General features: G+C 44.2%; 2 protein-coding genes across 6 annotated transcripts; one reads left to right on the forward strand and one right to left on the reverse strand.

The window, feature by feature from the left end:
- The first annotated feature begins 160 nt into the window (after positions 1 to 160).
- On the forward strand, positions 161 to 9,830 carry LOC134435710 (nuclear transcription factor Y subunit beta-like). 4 transcript variants are annotated; one of them, XM_063184756.1, is made up of 5 exons: positions 1,119 to 1,165; positions 1,272 to 1,357; positions 3,814 to 4,257; positions 8,108 to 8,176; positions 9,137 to 9,830. In XM_063184756.1, exons 3-5 carry the CDS (start codon positions 3,820 to 3,822, stop codon positions 9,251 to 9,253), a joined length of 624 nt encoding a protein of 207 aa, XP_063040826.1. In that variant the 5' UTR covers positions 1,119 to 1,165; positions 1,272 to 1,357; positions 3,814 to 3,819; the 3' UTR covers positions 9,254 to 9,830. The 4 variants fall into 4 exon arrangements, with proteins under 4 accessions (XP_063040825.1, XP_063040823.1, XP_063040824.1 ...); XM_063184755.1 differs by lacking the exons at positions 1,119 to 1,165; positions 1,272 to 1,357 and adding an exon at positions 161 to 486; XM_063184753.1 differs by lacking the exons at positions 1,119 to 1,165; positions 1,272 to 1,357 and adding an exon at positions 553 to 687.
- Positions 9,831 to 11,113: 1,283 nt separating this feature from the next.
- On the reverse strand, positions 11,114 to 16,204 carry LOC134436249 (2-iminobutanoate/2-iminopropanoate deaminase-like). 2 transcript variants are annotated; one of them, XM_063185382.1, is made up of 6 exons: positions 16,020 to 16,204; positions 14,539 to 14,644; positions 13,878 to 13,932; positions 13,699 to 13,767; positions 11,666 to 11,721; positions 11,114 to 11,383 (listed from the first exon to the last, which is right to left on the reverse strand). In XM_063185382.1, the coding sequence occupies exons 1-6, from the start codon at positions 16,079 to 16,081 to the stop codon at positions 11,324 to 11,326; spliced, it is 408 nt and encodes a 135-aa protein (XP_063041452.1). In that variant the 5' UTR covers positions 16,082 to 16,204; the 3' UTR covers positions 11,114 to 11,323. The 2 variants fall into 2 exon arrangements, with proteins under 2 accessions (XP_063041452.1, XP_063041451.1); XM_063185381.1 differs by lacking the exon at positions 16,020 to 16,204 and adding an exon at positions 15,561 to 15,728.
- Between the last annotated feature and the right edge of the window lie 361 nt (positions 16,205 to 16,565).

Raw genomic sequence — 16,565 nt, forward strand, 5'->3', positions numbered from 1 at the left:
AGTTTATACGATATAAAACATGCACTATTGACGGTCTTTTTTATGGAGCAGAAACTTCCTAGGTTGCCCAGTTTCTGTTCCTGAAAGATGATTTCCCTACAGGATGCTTATGGTAACCGTACACACAACACACCCTCCTCCGCCGGACCGCTTACTTTGAACTTGTCATGCGCAACCATGGGTGCGCTGCGCAACAACTGCGCGCTCGAGTGAGTGGACCAGGGTATTCCCATAATTTACCGTGAGTGAGGCAGGCAGGCAGAGTGAGAACGACTGGACTAGCGTTATCGTAGGCTGCAAGTGAACATCTATGCGCGTCGCCAAGGAGTCGGACATTCATTCCAGAAGACTACCCCTCGTCTTTTCTCTGCTGTAATTTATGTTTTTGAAAGAGAATGGGCTGTAACTCCAGCACGCAGACTTCAACACAAGAGGGGACCAAACCGAGCGCCAAACCGGAGGAAACTAATGGAGCGAGCACAACAGGTGGGCATGTTGCGTGTTTTCATTAAATTCCAGCGGTCACTAGACAACATTGTCTGTCAAGTAAGGATTTTTACGCACAATGTTGGCTTTGCTACACTTTAGTTTGGAAATCCTCAAAGGTTGTTTTCTTGCAGGGAATTTTTTGACTGGACCTGCATGCCATTGCATTTAACGCCGTTGAAAAACAGAAGTTGTCTAAATGTAAGTAGTAGGCTAGTTGTGCGCAGACTTTTCCACAAGCCTGTGTAGCCCTGTCGATGAGAAGCGAAGCTGTTACCCAGAAGTGTTAACTATTTCTGTTTGCAGCGGAATGTTTGCTAATATTGACAAACAATATCCCCTAATTAAAGCGGAGATCTAATGGATTCGACCTGCTTCTGGGCCCTCTCGTCGTCAGAACCCGCATGGCCAGAGATAGTGTGACATCTTTAGTTTCAGCAGGACATCCAACACCCCCTAGCCGTAGTTGCTTACTCTCCTGCTTCATCCGCATCACCTGCTCGGTACTGATTGAGTGAGACGGTCAAATTCGACATAATGGGCCAAATGTTTGTCACAGTTTAAGGACATGGCCAGTCACCAGGGTGCTCTACGCTTTGTGATAATTGTGGGCTCAGGGTGTGTTGTGCCAAATGAGAGGTTGTTGTGGGCACACATGACAAATTGGCAAAGAGGAAAGGTGAGCATTCTTTTCATGAGGTCTCCCCAATTTGTCAAATCATCCACTGCCCAGCAAATGGCAGCTGTGTCACCTGTAACGAATGACTGATCCAATGTGAAAGCAGGAGGCCGCTTCATTTTGATTTCCATAACACACCCTGGTCCTCACCCCTGTGCGCCCTTCCTTCTTCACGCCACTGAGTAGAGGAAGGTAATTAACACTGTGCCACACTCTGTAACACCATCTCCCACAGAATACAGAGGTATTTGTATTATTAGTCATACTTGCCACCGTTGGCCCAGTCAACTGTACAGTAGGCCTACATCATGAACGAAGAACACGTATGTTTGACATTTTGGTTTGGAGGCTGTGGATATTGCATTTGAATAGTTGCCATGTAGACTGTCGATGGATTGTTCAGTTGAATATCGGCCAAAACAGCTATGAATGGTTTGTGACGGTCAACTGTTCATCATTCTAAGTTGCTGTTGATAATAAAACAGGTGACTGCTAAATGCAAAGCAACATGTGCATGGTGTAACCCAAAAGCAGTCAGCCATCACTAAACCAAAGAGCAGACATGGCAACAGCACAACAACAGCATATTTAGCCCAATATCACAACTATACAGTCGACTCAAAGTGCTTTCAAACACACACACACACACACACACACACACACACACACACACACACACACACACACACACACACACACACACACACACACACACAAAAGCTGCATATCGGTGATATTTGGGTTTCATTATTTCAAAGAGACGTGTTTGCAATGTTAACATTTCATGAAATGGCATGGCATGATCAGCTACAATAGAGACCAATGTTCAGGTTACCCTCATTGTCAATCCCAATAATAGAAAGTTAACGCCATGTTCATAATGAAGTCGTGTAACAAGAGAGCGGTTGGCTGATTTGGTTTGTGGTAGTGCTTGACTTTGGCTATGGTTCATTGGATGTCTTGATCCTTGTATACTTGTTCCAATATTGAGATATAAGTGATTGGAGTTCATGTTCTTGAATCATTAACTTGAAAGTGAAAGCCCATTGGGAAACTCCAACTCCCATTGTCATTGTGACACAGCACTCCACAGCACACAAGTGAACACTGCACACTGCTCACAACGAAATTGCATTTATGCCTCACCCGTGCAAGGGGGCAGCCCTCAGTGGCGCCCCATGGGGAGCAGTGCGGTGGGATGGTACCATGCTCAGGGTACCTCAGTCATGGAGGAGGATGGGGGAGAGCACTGGTTAATTACTCCCCCCACCAACCTGGCGGGTCGGGAGTCGAACCGGCAACCTCCGGGATGCAAGTCTGACTCCCTAACCGCTCACCCATGACTGCCCAACTTGTAGTTGGAGAATGGCCATACTCCCATTGAAAAAGACCCCTATTAGGCCTTAAGGCCAGTGTTGCCAGATTGGGCTGTTACCCGCCCAATTGGGCTACTTGGAATGGGCGTCTGCGGATAACAACTGGAAAAATTGACCATTTGGCATATTTTTTCAGCCGTCTTGTTCCCATAGAAGACAAAGTAACGTGTTGTAATTTGTTGGCGGTTTTTCGAAATCTTTTGGGGGGGATTTGATCAGACCTTGCTTAAGGCAGGTTGTGGGGAACCTTTTTCATTTGAAGTGCCACATTAAATTCTTCCGAGGGCCGTAAAAGTCCTCAGAGGGCCGTACTATGAACACAAACCAGGATTTCCCTGTGCACTTTAGGCCTATATTGAAGGCAGCCAGCTTTGAACACACCCCACCTTCTCTAGGACAACTGAATATAACTTAATTGTATTGTACATGTATTTTCTAAGATTCCTTTTAAAAAATATGTCATATTTCATGTGAAGCTGCATAACATTAAAACTACATTGGGGGCCGGATAAAACATCATCAAAGGCCGCAAATGGCTCTCGAGACATAGGTTCCCCGCCCCTGCGTTAAGGCATCATGGTTTCACTCAAGCTGTTTAACCATCACAGGTGTCTCTTACTACAACCCCATTTACCACTTCCAAGTAGGCTACTTGAAGTTTATGCCCTTGAATCATTAACTTGCAGTTTTAGTTGGTGATTGCCTGGTTATTACTCCCATCCACCCATCCAACAATCTACTCCCTTCTCAAACGTATAGGTCTTGTGCGTCATCATACTCCCAGTTGGCCAACTGAAGGAAAATCTACACCCCAATTTCCAATTTCTAAGTACTTCTTGTTCCTGAATCATTAACTTGTAGTTAGTAAATGGCCATACTCCAAACAAAACAAAGTAGGTCTATACTCCCTTGTCAGACCTCAGTCAAACAAATGAATTTTCATACAACCCCATTTACGATCCCCACTTGGCTACAAGTGTATCAATATAGAGATGTATTGTATGGAAATTGGACCTGAGCAATGCAATGTGTGTTATGTGTCTGCTGCTGGATACTGTACAGTCATTTCCCTCTGGGATTAATAATTTAAGGATCTATACTGTACACTACTCCACTCTACTCTTCATGCTCCACTCTATGCTACTCCCCTCCCCTCTACTGTACTACTCTACTCTACTGTACTACTCTACACTATTCTACACTATTCTACACTACTCTACTGTACTCTACTAAACTGTTCTGTACTACTCTACTCTACTGTGCCACTGCTAGGCACTAATGAAAACGGAGGCGTTCCAGAAGACAGTGAGACCATTCCAGACCAGACCGCACCAGAACCCACTGCAGCAGCAGCAGACGCCCCAGCACCAGCAGCAGCAGCACCGGCCAGTGACACCCCTGCAGCAGACGCCCCGGCAGAACCAACACCAGCACCAGCACCCGCAGCAGCAGAGCCGGCAAAGACGGAGGCCACTGAGGCTGCCCCAGCAGCAGCAGCAGAACCTGCAGCCTCTGATCCGGCCCCAGCAGCAGCAGCTGAGCCACCAGCAGCCTCGGAACCAGCAGCGGCACCAACCTCTGAACCTGCTCCGGCGACCGCCAGTGATGCAGCTCCAGCTCCTGCGGCAGAGACGGCACCTGCGGAGGCTGCAGCACCTGCGGAGGCTCCGGCTGCTGACGCGGCCGCACCTGCTGAGACGGACCCCAAACCAGCAGGTGTGCACTATAGCGGATAAGCAGTGATGGGCAAACTGGATTCATTTGTTTCCAATCCAGTGCTAAATATATTCCAAATTCCAGTTCAACCAGGTGATCATTCCACCAGGTAATCTCCTAGTCGAATTTGACAGGTATTCCCAGGTTATTTTGAATATGTGGCACTGGACTGTAACTAATGAATCCAGGTTGCGAATCAGTGCTGATAAGTTAGCCCCATGTTTCCCACAAAGCATTCGTTAGTCTGGGTGGGTGTATGGGAGTATATCCAACAGGTGTGCACTAGTTAGTTCAATAGATCGATTTCCGGGAGTTGGGCAGATTAATTAGTTACTTAGCTGACTGGGTAATTGGGAAGCTGGTTGATCAGTTTGCTGTTTGCTTACAGTAAAAGTTCCATTGATGTCATGGTGACCCATGGCACAACACAGTACTCTGTACAACGAAATTCTCATCTTATTTCACCCTGTCGCTAATGTTTGGTTACAATCTGCTCGTATGTAATGCGCCATCATTCGCCCTGCTCTCTGTCCCTTCCCTGTTTGCCGATTGGCCGTTTGTCTGCCAACAAGAATAATGTCAGAGAGGGTAGAGAGAGAGAGGTTCCATTGGCCCATTGTTTCCGGGTTCTATTATTGCAAGGGGGAGGGGGGGAAATCCCCCTTTAGGCAGACCTAGGCAGACCTAAGGACTGTTCTATTCAATGCTAGGAGCATTATGACACGCTCCTTTAGGCAGACCGGAACCTGGTCATGTTAGGTGCCCATAGCAACCTATTACATTGGCATATCTCTATATACTTAAAGAATCTCTGATAATGTGATCCCAAAAAAGGGCAAGATTTTTGACTGGAACTTACGTACGGCAAGCCCAAAACTACTACTTTCCCATATTTGGACCCCTTTGGAATTTTTACTCATAGTTCTTCATTTTAGATCTCACCCGATCATATGCGTCACATGGCTATATAATCATTTTATTCTGAAATGCATGAACATGTGTGTTTAGTTTACCAACAAATACTCAAGTGACACACTGGAATTGTCAAAGCTGTCTTATGTAAGCCAGAGGTAGTCACATGCTCATTTGGTATTGTACGAGGCAGCTGCCGGCCCTTGTTGAGTTAGGAAAATGAGACATGGCCACCCAACCCAATCAACAGGTGTGTGGTTCAACTAGATAAATAATATCCAGGCTTAAAACCAACACACACACATACACACGCACACACACACACACACACACACACACACACACACACACACACACACACACACACACACACACACACACACACACACACACACACACACACACACACACACACACACACACACACACACACACACAGATGGATATAAGTCATGTGTTGTTGTAACCAAAGATACAGTATTTTTAAGTGCCCCATTCACTACTATTTTTACTATTTGAGTTTTCCACCAAAACGCTTTAAAGGGTCTACACTGGAATGCTGCAGGCTAGCCCAGAATTGATCCTCACCACGCATACTGACTTATCAAGTTCTTTTATTGCTCCGAATTCAATTTTACACCACAGTATCCCTGAACAGCTTTGAAAAGCCTCAGCTGTTAACCTGAATACATGTGCTATTGAATGTTGAACGTTCTAAAGAGTGGTGAGGTCCATAACACATTGTTGTTTCTATGAAGCTGTTTACACGTATATGGATTTACTCTGAATCTGAAATTGCTGGAGGAATGGTGTGATCCAACAGCTCAAGGTAGCTTCCATGCGTTTTACTTGGGGTGTAATTACAAAAAAGTAATGCAGAAAAAAAACTAAAGCAGTCGCACTCAAGAGCTGATTTTAATTCAGGAACAATTATTGAGAAAGCCAAAAAATAATAAAAGACAGAATGGGATACAAACGTTTCGGGACTCTAGCCCCTTGTCAGTGTTCCTGGTTGGAAATGACTGGCAGGATATGCAGACAAGAGCAGACTTTGGAGAAGGATTCCAGGACTTGCAGAGAATGACTGCACTTGCCACCATTCATGCTTGGATAAATATAGGCCTAGACTGCCTGCCTATATGATTTCTTGTGGGAGCCTTTGAAGTTATTTGTCAGCTGTGTGCACAGTGCATTGCTAGCTATGGGCCTGATGAGCCTTTGCCTCCCCCTCCCTCTCACCCTCTCTCCATTCCTTTCCTCTCCACCCCCCGGACCATAACACCAAGCAACAGGCCATGTTGCTATGGATTCCCAGTACACAAGCCCGTGCTTGTCTTTTAATTAACTCAAGGGGCTAGTTATTAACTTGACAACACCTAAGCAAATGTTGCAGGAGGGAAAGTATCTCTCTCTCTCTCTCTCTCTCTCTCTAGCTCTCCAACTCTACCCAGAGTAACACATGTGGCGTTTGACACCGCTTACTGTCTAATTACTTATTAGAGCCTGCCACTGTGTTTAATAGCGCATGGAATGCTGTGTTGGTCTAGAATAGAGACAAGGCATTGTTAAAGCACCCAGCAATTGATACAAGCGAATAGTTTATATGGGTGGTCACTGGCCAGGTTAGCGTTGGCGTGCTCCCAATGATATGCATGTAAATGTTAATTGGCTGCCATGCAAATATGGCCGACCACACAAACTACTCTTTCCCTGAACAGGCCTATATAATGCAAACTCATCCCGATATGACTCTGACCAGCTGGGCAACAGCTGACCGATGGGTCACACAGCTTCACAGTCCGTCTAACACTGTTTGCTCAAGATGTTTTATAATGACTTCATCATTATTAGGTCAGTCGGATGCAAAGACGGAACTTGTCAGAAAGGAACACGGTGTCTCAGGATCCACCAGGGCCTTGGGTATTCTGGTGGGGGCATGGTTGTTTACATTTCTTTGAAAATGTCTTTACATACTCCAAATAGTATCCCAGAAGTGCTTGTGTTGCATCATTGAGAAAGAGGTAAATAGTCATCAATGAAGTTGAGTATAGGCCTATAGGTTTGGTCTGGCTTTTCAACAGACACACATGCAGCATCGTCCGTCTCTGGTCAGAGGGAGATTTGTTTGTTACGCCTAAAAGGCCAAAGAGCTGGAACGGTTGGCCCGGTCAGACTCGGGCAGGCCAAGAGTGGTGCTTGACACCAGGGGAAAGAAAGGCGTGATGTTGGCAGGAGCCGCGGCCATTGACATGGGCCTGAGCCCTCTCTTTGCCGTGATAACAAAGCCCGCTGCCCAGCGCTGGCCGCAACGTGAGACTTCCTGACCAGGCCGGCCGGTGGCACCGAATGGTCACCGCACAGCCAAATCCATCTCTGTTTCCCTAAAACCACCCCTAGCAGCACTGCATGGCACCGGGCAGCCAAATTGATATCCATTACCTTCAACACGCCTACCCCATCAGTAAGGATTACAATGCGTTTTTTAGGTTTTGTGTTGTCTTGTTTTTATTGTGTGTGTTAAAGAGGTCCTGTTTGACATTACAAGGTTGGATTACGAGTTTATGTCTGGAGAAAACTACTGTTTCCCTTTGTTTGGATGAATGGTTACTACACATGTCAAATTTTTAGCAACTTTAATTTTACGGATTCTGTAAATGAAAATCTGTGTATAGTTCTTAGATTTCCTTTTTTATTATTTCATAGGGTCACATTAGGTATGCATGAGTACTTCAGCAACATCTTGCAATATTTTACAACCAAAAGATGAAATGTCAAGATTTTCAAAGTGTCATTCACATGACATTCACATTTCTGGGTCTGAAATTAAAATCCACTGTCCACAAATTGCCAATATATGTGTCTGTAAATGCTGTCACCGTAATGGAGTCCATTCGGTTATTTGTGGTGATTGTTATTTTTGCTCTTATTCTCCCTTCAGAGGGAACATCAGAAACAGCTGCTGCTGCACCCACAGAGGCCACGACAGAGGCCACCCCATAAGCCCCAGGTGAGGCAACGACTTCCTCTTCCCATTATGATGTAATACATATACCCTGTGAGGTCACTTCCTGTCCAATCATGATGCAACAGATTCAGCTATCTAGGTATTACCTGTTACACGAGGGCCACAATGCTCACATTCTATTTCCGGTTGTACGCCGGAGTCCATAGGCTTCAATGGCGACCATTAACTGGAAATAGCAGACTGGAAATTCTGTGAGAGTAGGAAGTTTTAGTTGTAGATGACCACTTATTATTTAGACATCTAAAAACTAAAACCATAGAGGTAGAAAATAACACTAGAGAGGACCCCGCCCCCCTTTTTACGGCAATCTGTAGCAGCCATTATCTGTAGGTAGATCAGAGAAATGGAAATTAACGGAGAACGAGGCTCACCTCTGTCAAAAATGGCTTAATCATGTGAAAATGTCCATCAACACGCTATACAAGGACAATAGTTGAAGTGTGTTGCCAACTATGTTCATGAAATATATTATTTGATTTTTAAATGTATTTTATCGACTCATATGATTTAAGTAAATATTTAGCCTGCCATTTCAAATCTGGTCTTTGATTAAAGTGTTACTTCATATTTACACAGTTTTAGTCAATTTCTTGACGGGTGGGCGTGTTCTCCATTGACTTGCATTGCCTACACTACCTACGGAAGTTGGAAAGCTCCAGCTGCCATTTCCCAGTGCTGTCGCAAATTGCTGTGTCCTCTCTAGTGTTATTTTCTACCTCTATGACTAAAACACTAAGAGAGAAAATACAGTATGAACGAATGATGGAACATTTGAATTCATAAGTCATCAAATGACCAATTGATTTCCTGACAATGATTGCAGAAGGACTCATCATCCAGTGACTTGGACAGGAGGATCTGTATGGTCTCTGGTGGGTTCTTTCCCCTGGAATTCTCCATTCATGCTACTGTCTCTCTTCACTTCCTCCTCCTCCTCCACAGTGTCCACAGAGGGTAACCATGACTGCACTTCAGAGCCACCCCCTTCCCACAATACTCCACAGACGACCACCACACCTCTCCGACACCATCAATCCACTGGGACCAGATTTTTTTTAGAACCTAAACATGTTAAAACAACTACCTACGTCTATTTTTATTATGGAACAGTTATCACAAATGCACATTAGCTCAGGTGGATGCATATGTTTATGATATTTATTTTTACAAACACATACAAATGAAGCCTGATTTACAGGAAATAATATTTGGATCACATTTGTTTTTTAGTGGTTGCAATTTGACTGATGGTGTGTGTTTAAACCTGTCTGCACTGAACCCAGCAACCAACCAAACTGTGCTTGTAGAATAGTTTCCGTTGGGGAGGTTGACATCCATGATCTCTAAGCAATTTGCTTGTTGCCAAGATAGACTGCGCAGTCTCCTGACTGCTGTCTAACAGACTGTATTGTGCCTTGACGTTCTAGTAGTGTGTGTGAGAAGAATTTCTCCTTTTGTAAATACCAACTTTCACCAACTTACTAAGATCAGAAATTATTATATATTGTTATAGTGCAGAGATCACGTATCACTTTAAAAATGCAAGTTACCTACCTTGTGGTGAATGGCTTGAATATTTTTTCAATGCAAAAAAAAGGTTCATATTAAAATGATTCAAGATTTATACTAGTCTGTATTGGACAGGGAAGTGTATTGTAATGCTACTTGTAATGTTGCAAACAAATTCCACCACTCTATAAATTATTGAAAGCCAAAGAATTTGCAAAGATTTTTACACACGCAGCCTCGTCCATTCCATTGCACTCTCTGAGAATGTAATAAAAATATCCACTGAATATTTGCCTTGTGAACCTGATAGGAATAAGTGAAGTCATACAAGGACAAAGATAAGATGGACTACTTTGCATCAAGAAGTTTGGTCTCGTCTCCAGTCATACAAGGTTATGTGAGTGTAATATGGACCAATTTGCATCTTTGAGACCATATTAAGTGTAAGCAGAGCACTCAGGAAGGCATACAAACAGGTTCCCTGCGCGCTGTGCATCCATTCTTGCAGCTCAGAAAAGAACCTCCATGTTGCCTGTTGTGGTTAATGTTTGATGCATATCTGTCAGCAAGTGCGAGTGTCGTGTGTCAACTCGTCTGTCTAGCTGGGTCCCGCTGTTGAGGTCTACGCCTGGTCCAGTTCAGCCAGTTCATGCATGGGCTACTTTGATGGTACGGTAGAGTTATATATATGAACACGGTTTCAGTAAAGAAACGGTGCATGATGGTCCAAATAATAGTCAGGCATTGACCAAGCAATAGAAGAGTGGAGCTTGTATGTCTTCAAAGAGAAGCTTGCATTCTCTTGGTGTTATTCTTTCCTGACATGCATCCTCATGTACAATTCGTGGTTAACAAAAGGTTAGGGATATTTGTGCCTGGATGAGCCTTTCTCTTGAATGAACAGATCACCGATATCCAAGAGCACTGCTCTAAGAACATGCTGATGACTGCTTGAGCTACCAGCCACCTGCAGTATGTGCTTTTCATATTTGTGAAATTAATTGATAGTGAATAAGTGCAAAGTGCTGGTGTGACGGTGCTTTAAGATGAGTTTTGAGCATGATTTCTGGAAGGCTACTTTTTTTAGATTTTGATTTTTAGGTCAGTAATATGTATATTTTAAGCCTCAATACAATGTCCTTGGAGTTCTTTAACAGTATGCACATCAACATAACATGTAGTTCACATAATTGCTACCTGGCTTGAAACACATCATGGCATTCTTGATATTTTCCCACTAGCCCTTTGTAAACAATGTAGGAGGTAATAGTACATGTTATGGAATGCCATGAAGCATATTCTTGTGGAAACCCACTACACTCTAACCAAACCTAAACCTTCATCTTTTTTACTGTACCAGGAAAGCACTTCCATTATGAACACTTTGGAAAAAAAGACAAAACTCAGAACTATGGTCAACATTATCAGGCTTGGCGTTTATATAAAAAACAGCGTATGATGAAGGCCAAACATTGGCATGTTCGCTTACAACACTCATCTACTGGCAATATCCGGTGTTCCTTTCAGTTCAAGACTAATTGCACTTATTCAATCTTCCAGGAGTTCTGGTGTCAGTTTGGGGGGTGTTCTTTACAACTTGTGCTTGTTGTGGCCAGCTAGTCAGGAGGCGTCGGTGATGGTTCCCACGGCAGCCACTGCCTCGATCTCCACAAGGCCACCCTGCAGAGGACAGATGAAGGTCATTCATCATCACTCACACAGCATGCATGCATCCAAGTTCAACGGTGGGTGTGTGAGGCATGATATTCAACGCAAGGGAGCCCCAATTCAGTTCAGTCAGAAAGTGACAACAGCAAATTTAAAAGTGCATCTATAAATGTTATTTTCAATTTGGATCAATCAGGAAATGGGGAAAAAACAGTTATAGGTCATACAATAAAAATCCAGAAAGGGAGGGGGTCAAAGGCATCTGTCCAATGGAGTACAAGAATACATACTCACCCTTGGCAGAGCTGCGACCTGATAGGCGGCCCTGGCTGGATAGTTACTGCTGAAATCTGTAAGAAAAAAGGCAAAGTATATTTCAAATATCTTATTTTCCTGTGTTCACTGAAGAGTCACTCTCGTCGGGTGAATGATGTGTGAAGATACAACACAGGATCGTGATGAATGAATGAACTCATGTACGGTTGTAAAACCTGAGTTATCTACCTGCAGTATATCTCCATTAGGCCTACCATGCGGTCCATATGGGTGTAATAAATGATCATCTATCTGGCCAAGCAATATTTCTGGATATCATATCAAGTGCTAAGTGAGAAATGACAAGATTGAGAACTATAACCTGGTATTCTGGCATGACCCCAATGCATACCATTACAGTTTTTGTTAACTCCAAACAAGCAAAAAAAAAAAAAACACCATCACCTTGCATTGTTAAACTCTATACCCCAGCTGTATTTTACAGTCAGTCGTCCCTCTGGGAAAGCCCTTTATTGGGCCCAGCCCCAAGGTAGTTAGCTGCTCTGCTTTGTGTTGGCTGTTGACTATAGCTACGCCACTCTGGGGTTACACAGCGACTCCCAGCATGCCCTGGGCCCTCTGCGTCTGGGTCACGGAAAGTTCCCTCAAGGAGTAAAGCCTACGCTGTGCACCTGGTGTTCTGTCAAAATGGGCTGCGTAGTCGAAAGGAGCTACCATTTGCCTGCAAACATGGCCCTAGCCCCCAAACAACCCCTAGATGTGCTACTTATAATGTTTGGTCCTGTGGCGTATGACAATCATTGATATAATTGATGTGCCTTTATTCCTGTTGCATCTAACTGACGTCCTTGAGCCATCACCCATCTTGCGTTACAGACTATGGTAAGCCATGTGACAAACAGTCACAACAGCTATTGTGCTACTAGTACCTTGTACTGGCGTTGGGGCTCAGGTCGACAGATAAGCCACATCGCCAAGGCACTGGCAGGCAGGTACAGGTGGTTAGATTAGGTAGGCAGGTAAGGCAGGGTAGATAGTGCTACTAACAGTGCTGGAGCTCGACTGGAGGATGAGGAGGAGGAGGAGGAGGATAAGGCTTAGATTTCACAGCACTTCCCTGGCTCCGCTTACAGCGGGCTCCAGCCGAGGCTACGGTTACACCTGTGAACTATGTCAATGGAGAAACACCTCCTCCCACCCACCTACAGTACAGGGCCTGCCTGCCTGCCCAGCATGCTTTGCACAGCACTGCAGTGTGAACACGGCCTAGTAAACAACAGACAGCCTGACAAGCAGGGTGGCCGAGTGTGGCTGCGTGTGTATGTGTGCGCGCGCGCACAGTGGAAACCTGTGACCGTATTTGTAGGAAGTGACTGTCTGTCCACGCTGTCTGACCTTGCTGCGTCACTCCCATACAGAAAAGAGCTATGAAACTTACAAAATAATTCAGATATATTGACTAATGTACAATTATTTCCTGACACACTATTAAATTGAACAATTCCTGATTTACAAGTAAGGCACACATGCACATTCCATGTACAATGTTTATATTTTTTGCCACTTTTCAAATGGCGCATACTAAAAGGGGGAGATTGTAATGTTCTACACACCCTTCCAGGTAAATAAAATAAAATAAAAGCTACACATATACATCAAACTGATCCTCACTACTTCACTGGGCTGGTTAAGTGAGATTCAGAAGCTACTATCCATCTACTACCAAACATCCCTCAGATGGGGTGGTTGTGGCTCAGGTAGAGGAGCCATTGGGCATCCAGAAGGTTGCAGGTTCAAGACCCGCTCTGCCGCTTAAGTGAGACACTTAACCCCAAATTGCACCTGGCGTCAAGGTGGTACCCTGCGTGGAAGCCACTGCCACCAGTGTGTGAATGTGAGTGTGAATGGGTGAATGTGAGGCATACAATGTAAAGCGCTTTGACTGCTTGAAGGAGTGGATTGATCCTGACGTCACATGGGCTTATTTACATTGCTTACAAACTTTATCAGCATTACTTACATTGTTTATAAACTTCATTGGCATTACTTACAGTGTTTATAAACTTCATTGACACTGTTGAAGTCATTCATGTCAGCCAAGAGAACAGTCGTCTTGACAACTGGAGGGGAAGAAAAGCTGAATTGATAAAAGACTCTCGTTTCGAAATCGTAAAGGATGTGCCATATGTATTGCTAAAATATATTGTTGTGAGAAATTCATTTATTTTACCATTTCCATAGTCACACCCAGCTGCCTTCAGAATCTGCCCCATGTTGTCCAAAGCCTAATAATAACAACACATTTATATAGCACAATATCATATCACATACATGCTTTCAAATACACATTCCTTCCCACACCAGCTCTGGAGACTGCCGTACGGCGCCAATTTTACGGGATTCACGTGAGTGCACACACCACCACACCACACACGCACAATAGTTCGAAGGAGAGGAGTTAGACGACTTGTAATAAACAATGTACACACAAAAATATGTGACCTTCATAATATCCGTGGTAATGGTCTAACCATATATTGATGAACATATCCAAGCTGTCCTTGAGGAACGCATCAATGTTGCTTTTTAGTATGCACTTCCCCCATTTTCTGTTGCCTTAACCAGTTCAACGTGGATCTAGCTGCTTTTTTATTTATCCCTGACGTGAATTGTGATCCACTGTGGCAATTCTGCAAAGAGCAGTTATGTCATATGCCACTCTGTTAGGCTATAAGCTAATAAAAATCATTTATATTAATCGTTTATATTACATTGGGAAATTGGATCATGTTGATTACTCATTTGGCTCCCCCTATGCATTGTGTGGTTGATGTTATTTCTTGTAAACATCATCATCATCACAAATCATCATCATCAACCATCCCCATCACCTTTTTGGCCTGGGCCTGGACCCCTCCCTCCACCAGCTGTCCTGATGCAGTGTCTAGCCCCAGCTGGCCGGAGATGTACATGGTGCGGTCCACCACCACCGCCTGGCTGGAAAATACAACAACAGCAAACAACGCCACCACCACGTGCATTAATAATCAATCACTTCACACTCAAACATTTAAATAGCCGAGAGCATTCGTGCCCGCAGTGGTTAGAGCACCTGATGAGTGTTTTTAGAGAGTGCGCGTGCCAATTAACAGGGCTCACATGAAAAAGGGATTTCCATCAATGTGATGGTGTTCCCTGGTTAAATTAAGGTAAAAAAAAAAAAAAAAAAAACAGTGAGCAGTGTGTCCAGTATATCTAATAGCTGAGTAGAGTTGTGCACCATACTGGACCTGCCCAAGACCACAAAAAACTCGTTATCCTCATCATAATAATGTTATTTGCAATTGCATTTTTGTTTTCCATGCACAATGTAGTGCTAGCAAGGCAGTACAGCACCTAGATATCCAGGCCTACATTTTAACCCTTTGCTGCCCTCTGCTGCATCACGTGCGACACTACAGGCATTCCCATTCAAGTTGTGCAACTCGAACCAGTTTCACATGGTCAAACTCTGAAGGCCAAGGCCAAGGCAACTCTGGAAGCTATAAAATACTTAAAACAGTGCGGTTGACAAAGAGAGCGCTTATAGATGGTTGGGTGAGACCAGACTGTACTTTGGTCAAATAGAAATCTCAATTGCCCCCATTGTGTCGCTCATTCAGTGCAAAACTGCGCACACACGCGCGCACACACACACACACACAGGCCTACCATTGGCTGAGAGCGTAACTCCCCTTGGGGAAGCGAGTGGGTACCAAATTACAGACTCCAAAATAATTATCTGGTCTTCTTTCTAAAGTTTTTAACTGCTGCCCAATGTTCTGTTCTTCGAGTTATAAAATAAGCAGCTTTTAGCGCATAACTCAACAAAGCACATGGCTACTAAAATAATATGGCCGGCTGCAAAACCTACCTGTAGATTCCCTGGCGGATGGGAGCTTTAGGTGTATACGGTATTTTCCTCTGAATTTGAGCCATTGTAGTCTACGAGGATGAGGCTAGAGCTCTAGCGGAGTCTGTCTTGTACAAGTCTGACTGCAAAAGCGGTCACCGGCCAAAGATGTTGAACAGACGAACATCAGCTCGAAGTACCCTTTGACCCACCCAACAAATCGAGCAGTACTAGTAAATGTTTAATTTCTGAGACAAAATACGTCCCATTCATTCCAGGGGAATCGTTTTACGGACATACACATTTTTACAGAAAACAAGGACACAAAGTCATACAAAGTAGGACGTCCACGTTTAGGGAAGCTCACGTGTTGGTCCACTGACAGATGCGGATCAAGCGAGTCAATCCAAATGGTCTTCAGAAAGTTAACAGAAATGCTCGACAACATCTTAATGAGTATGATGTAGCAGTCGCGCTTACCTGTATGGTCCAATAGCTGCGGGAGCGGTGTCTGTATGAATTATCTTTCGAACTGTGGCCATGTTTTTGCTGTCAGAAGGAAGTGTGTCCACTTGAACGACTACTTTCTACAGGATTTTTGGGAAGTGTGCGCCGGTGTGGTTTCCTGGTGAACAAGAAGCTATGTGTTCACGCCCAGGGGGCTGGGCTACACAAACCGGTGTGGTGCGTGCAAGTTGCGGCTTTCAAGTGTCTTCAGATTTCTTTCAGCTGTCGTTTCCAATTACCAAGGAACATGATAAATCGGCGCACAGAAAATATCCTGCGTAATGAAAAACACATAATTCATCCTTAGTTTGCAAGACTTGAAACCTGTTTTACTAGTGCATGCTGACACCGTTATGAAAATAATTTTGCATTTTAAAACAAATGGTCAAACAAACAAATGGTCAAACACGCCATATCCTTTTTAGGTGCGACTTGTATGATCATTACGGCGCAGCAGGTGTCAGAATTGGAACGTCTCGAGAATGGCCGACAAGGACCCACGCGTGTGGTGAATGTTCT

Source organism: Engraulis encrasicolus, chromosome 20 (assembly GCF_034702125.1).
Source record: "Engraulis encrasicolus isolate BLACKSEA-1 chromosome 20, IST_EnEncr_1.0, whole genome shotgun sequence".
In the NCBI taxonomy this organism is placed as follows: Eukaryota; Metazoa; Chordata; class Actinopteri; order Clupeiformes; family Engraulidae; genus Engraulis; species Engraulis encrasicolus.